This window comes from Aptenodytes forsteri, unplaced genomic scaffold (assembly GCF_000699145.1).
Source record: "Aptenodytes forsteri isolate BGI_AS27 unplaced genomic scaffold, ASM69914v1 Scaffold64, whole genome shotgun sequence".
NCBI classification, from domain to species: domain Eukaryota; kingdom Metazoa; phylum Chordata; class Aves; order Sphenisciformes; family Spheniscidae; genus Aptenodytes; species Aptenodytes forsteri.
Window position 1 is genome coordinate 72,381 of NW_008794786.1, and position 5,250 is coordinate 77,630.

Below are 5,250 nucleotides of genomic sequence, written 5' to 3' on the forward strand. Positions count from 1 at the left end.
ATCCCGGAGGGCGAGGGTGCCTGGAAGGGTTAAAACCAGCTGGCTGAAGGTCGTCCCCTGCACATGGCTTTGGTAATTCGGAGTAAATGTTTAATCTGAAGGAGCCCCGGGGCAGTAAATGAGATTATCCTGGCCAGACTGCGCCTCGGGGGGACCGCCTGCCTCACCCGCCAGCGCCCACCATTTAATTAATGCTTCTAATGGACGTTGCCGGCAGTGAGCGGCGCTGGCCGGGCAGCCCTGAGGAGGCTCCTCCGCAGCGTGGGGGACCCTGTCCCTGTCACCGTCCCCGTCCCTGCGAGCCAAGCCCCGCCGGCCGGAGGTCCTGGCCGTGGCCAGCTTCCAGGCAGCGCTCGACGCTGCTTGTTTTCTAATCAGTGCTGAACAAACAAAGAGCTGATTGAGTCTAATGGGCCCTTTAATCAGGGAGCCGGGTGCTGACACTAGATTACAGTGTTTATAATTTACAGCTAATCTTCTGGGCGAAGGGAAAGAAAAAAAAAAACCCATAAAAAGGAGGGAAGGAGGGAGTGAGCGCGGAGCCTCGCTGCGAGCCGGGAGCGCGGCAGCCGGCTGGGAGCCGCTCACCGTTCACCACCGTCCGCCGGGTGATCTCCCAGAGCACCAGCCCGTACGCCCAGATGTCCGTCTTCTTGTAGGACTCGAAGCAGTCGGTGCGGATCTGCTCGCTGAGCACCTCTGGGGCCATGTAGCGCTTGGTGCCCACCCGGGGGTTGTTGCCGATGTCCAGGTAGTCGCTGCCCTGGGAGTGCATGACGGCCAGCCCTGGAGGGATGCCGGCCCCGGTCAGCACCATGCTGGTGCTGCATCCCCAGGATGCTGCATCCGTGGGGCACCGTATCCCTGGGGTACCGCATCCCTGGGGTACCACGTCCCTGGGTGCTGCATCCTGCCCCCCATCTCACCCAGGTCCGCGATGCAGCACTGCCGGTTGCTTTTCACCAAGATGTTCCTGCTCTTCAGGTCGCGGTGGGCAATGGCGGGCTTGCCCTGGGTGCCAAAGATCTCCACGTGGAGGTGGACGAGGCCGCAAATGATGGAGGAGGCCAACCCCAGACAGGTCTCCACATCCAGGGCTGTCCTCTGCAGGTAGTCGTAGAGTGAGCCGTTCTCGTGGTAGTGGGTGATGAGCCAGAGCTGGGTGCTGGAGTTCCTTGACGTCATGTCAGAGGCGATGAAGCCTGGACGGGGAGAAGAGCCAGGACCATGGAGCCGCCATGCAGCTGCTTCCCGGCCCCCCCGGTCCCCCACTCACCCAGGATGTTGTCGTGCCGGAGGAGGACGGTGTTGTAGATCTCTGTCTCACGGAACCATGACTGCTCATCCCGGGAGGAGAAGATCTTCACGGCCACGCTCTCCCCGTGCCACATGCCTCGCCACACCTCGCCATAGCGTCCTTTGCCTGCCACGGCCGCGGCACTGCGTCACGCGGCCCCTCCAACCCCCAGCGACCTCCCCACACCCAGCATGATGAACCCAGCTCCCAGTGTGGAAGAGCAACGGAGCGGCACAGGGTCCATTGACCCTGACCAACTGCCACCCACCCACCCAGCTGCTCTCTCCCTCCTCCATCAGCTGGACAGGGGGAGAACTTGGGGTCTCTATGGCATTTTGGCTGAGATGGTTGGGTCCAATCCCCCCTCCCAGGTCTGGTGTCGCGGTGCCATCGCTGGCTGCTGGGGGAAAGGGGTCTGGCACATGCCCAAGCACTGGCTGTGGGGGCCGGGACAGCTTCCCCCTGTGCCCGGCCGCTCTCCTTACCCACACACTCCACGAGGGTGATTTGCCGAGCCACCGTTCGCTGGACGAGGAAGGGCAGGCCCGAGCCGCTGCCTGTGGTGCAGTCGTCGTTCAGCAAGTCCTGTGCAGCCGGGACGGCAGCAGGGTCAGCCCAATGGCCACCCCACACCCGGCATGTCCCTCCCTCCTGCGCCTCAGGGGCATTTTGGGTCCTTCCCGGAGCGCACCCACCTCCAAAGTGCTGTCTCCCACCATGGATGCCTTCAGCATGAGGTCTGTGTCTCCCATGTCGCTTTTCTTGTGGCGCTGCTGGGCCACCTTCCAGCAGAAGAGCGCCATGAGCGCCGCAAGGACGAGGAGGGCGAGCAGCGGGACGAAGATCATCAGGAGGAGGTTGGGCAGGGAAGGCGCCTTTCCTAGGGCCTCTTCTCCTGGGAGGGGAAACAATGGATGGGAGCATGAAGGTGGACCTGGGAGGGTGGAGGTCTTGGTGCTTGGGCTTGGACCTGGGGAGGGTGGCTCTGCATTAGGGTCAACCCCATGGATGGCAGCTCTGCAGGCACAGCCCAAGAAGGGACACCTGAGGACATCTCGCTGGCCCTGTCCCACCTGGGAAAGGGTGACCCTGGAGGTGCTGAGTGAGGAGGGGGATGACCTAGAGACCCAACCACATCTCCAGCTGGGTGGGCAGCTCTGCCCTTCTCCCCCCGGCTCCTCGAAGGGGACTTGTGCCCCCGTACCTTGCAGGAAGATCTCCAGCTCGGCGTTGCACATGCTGGAGTCGCAGCACCTCGTGCCGTACTGCTCCGTCACGGGCGTGCGGCAGTTCTCCAGGATGTTCTGGGAGAAGCAGCCCCTGTGCTGGGTGATGATCCCCTCCTCCTTCCTCTTGCTGACGAAGCACACCTTTCCCGTGCAGGTGGGCAGGCTGCAGTGCGGCACGTCGCAGGCACACAGCAGCTCTTCTGTGGGCACGAGGAGGGGGTGCGTTGCACCATGGGGCCGCCCTGCTGCCCAGGCCGGGGCGCGCTGGCAGCTTTGGGGACAGTGACATCTGTCCTAAAGACACTTGAACCAAATTTCGAGAGCGGGCAGCCTGGGACCACCGTGGTCCGGGCTGGAGAAGGTGGCTGCGGGTGCTCAGCACAGGGTAGCCCATCCTGAGACCTCCTGGAAAATTGCTTGCTCCTGGCTGGGACCCAAGTGCCAGCCCCAAAGCTGAGGGTCGCCTGTCCCCGCACCCCCGGAAAGGCAGTGGAGGGGCTGTGCATCCAGCCCCACCAGCTGGGATTAACTGGGATGCACTGGCTCACAGCACACAGGGTCACATCCTGCCCACGGGGTCCCAGGGGAAGTGGGAGTGCCCCACTCTGGGGCCGCCTGTGGGAGCTGGGTCCCGGGAGCCAGGATGGGACCAAAAGCCCCAAACTCAGCTGGTGCCTCCCCAGCGGGTGCCGCGGAGATGCTGCGTTTCCGGAGCTGGGTGCCAAACCTGGGGTCTTTCCTGAAGCTTTCCCCGGCCGCCCCGAAGGCGCTTCCCCGCGCCGCAGTGCCGGAGCAGCACGGGGGGCGGCCACGTTCCCAACCTCCCAATTTAGCTCTGCCCTTTCGCGCAGAAAATATCTCTCCTGGAATCAGCAAGTTCAGCGCGAGGGCAGCCAGACAGACGGCAGTGAGGGGACGGATGGCTGTGGCCAGCCCCCCTCCTGCGCCTGGGGCCCCCCTGCCCCAAAAGCTGCCTGGTGCCAGGGCCATGGGGTAGTGGTGGGGCCGGGTCAGTAAGCCCTGGGGGTTGGTGGCCCCGTGGGCAGGATGGGGACTCGGTGGGCACTCGTCCCCCCAATGAGCTCTGCTGCTCCTCCCCAGCACAGCCACACTGCTTCGGTCCTCCCTGCACAAGCACCCAGCCTGGATCTGTCCCCAGGTCACCCTGGTGCTCCCCTGGGATCACGACCAGCTCGTCCCTGCTCCCCACCATCAGCACCATCACCCCTGGGAAAAAACACATTTTAAAGCACGTGCGTGCAAGCCTTTTTCCCATCTCCCCTTTAGTGACGTCAAAGCACTTGATGAACCGTAATTAATTAAGCTGAGATCCTCTCTGGGACACAGGTCACTGTCCCAGAAGGGAGAAGCCCCTCGCTGGGGATGGTGCGGGTCCCCGAGGAGCCCTGCCTCCCTCGGTTCTCACTCGAGGCGAGCTTGAATGAGCTGCCCTCTGTGGCAGTTTATTTTGAGCAGAGCAAGCAATGATGTTCCCAAAGAGCCGAGGGCTTATTTTAACCCCCCGTGCGTGGCAGAGAGCATCTGGCACCGGCCGCCTTCACCGCATCGTTTTGGTACTCACCGGCTGCGAAGCCGAGGGAGAGGGTCAGCAGCACCAGCACCACCCGGCCGCAGGCTCCGCACGGCATCTTCCTGCGGAGGGCAGGGGGGGTGAGAGGCAGCCCACCGCAGCCCCCCGCAGCCCCTGGCCCCCGAGGGGCTCATTGCCGGGCCGGGGGCAGCTGCGGGGGCTTTGGGAAGGAACTGGGGGGCCGTGGCGAGCGATGGAGGCCGGCGGGGAGGGAGAGGGTGGGCGGAGCGGTGCGAGGTAGGATGTGCTGCTTCCAAGCGGAGTTTGGCTCCGGACGTCCCGGTACAGCCCTTCCTGAGAGCATATGCCCGGGACCTCCTGAGCTTGGGGGACCTCCCGACTGGGGCACGGGACACCGCACACGGCCCTGTGGCACTCGGGAGCACTTTGGAACAGGGACCTCGCCACGTGCATGCTGCCCCAACATCCTTCCTTTATCCCAGCCATCCATATTCTGGCATTTCCCACCTTTCCCGTGGCTCCCGCATCGCAAAAACGCAGCGTCCCGCCCGGCGGCAGAGCCGGTGGGCTCAGCAGCCATGGCGAGCGTGGTGATGCCACGGCACCACCGGAGATCCCAGGTTTGGCAAGACCCATGCCACGGGACAGAGCCTAAAGCCCCCACGCTGCAGTGCACTCCCCCACCGGCGCTGGAGCCACCGGGTGCAGCTGGCCGCGGTCCAGGGCTCGGTCCCAGGGGGGCTTTTGTACGGAGCTTATCGATGACACAAGCACAGCCATGGCGAGCGTGGTGATGCCACGGCACCACCGGAGATCCCAGGTTTGGCAAGACCCATGCCACGGGACAGAGCCTAAAGCCCCCACGCTGCAGTGCACTCCCCCACCGGCGCTGGAGCCACCGGGTGCAGCTGGCCGCGGTCCAGGGCTCGGTCCCAGGGGGGCTTTTGTACGGAGCTTATCGATGACACAAGCAGAGGCGCTGCGGGCAGCCAAAAATTCCCCAGCTGCGCCTTTGGGGGAAGTTTTGCTATTTTTTCTCTTCTTTTTTTTTTTTTTCCTTGTGAAAGAGACATTTCTGCCAAGCCAAACACGGCGGAGCTGGCGCTGCCCCCCGCCCCTCTCCCTGCCGGCATCGCTGCCCCTTTCACATGGCTGAGAGCTCGGCCAGCGGC

General features: G+C 63.9%; 1 protein-coding gene across 1 annotated transcript in view; it reads right to left on the reverse strand.

The window, feature by feature from the left end:
- ACVRL1 (activin A receptor like type 1) overlaps positions 1-5,250 on the reverse strand; it is a 16,374-nt gene that overhangs the window by 7,479 nt on the left and 3,645 nt on the right. Inside the window, exons 2-8 of the mRNA XM_009274390.2 lie at positions 4,109-4,179; positions 2,502-2,726; positions 1,993-2,192; positions 1,783-1,882; positions 1,277-1,423; positions 927-1,202; positions 589-786 (exon numbers count right to left, since the gene is read on the reverse strand). Of these exons, the coding sequence (XP_009272665.1) occupies positions 589-786; positions 927-1,202; positions 1,277-1,423; positions 1,783-1,882; positions 1,993-2,192; positions 2,502-2,726; positions 4,109-4,175 (1,213 nt within the window). The 5' untranslated portion in view covers positions 4,176-4,179. The remainder of the gene's footprint in view (positions 1-588; positions 787-926; positions 1,203-1,276; positions 1,424-1,782; positions 1,883-1,992; positions 2,193-2,501; positions 2,727-4,108; positions 4,180-5,250) is intronic.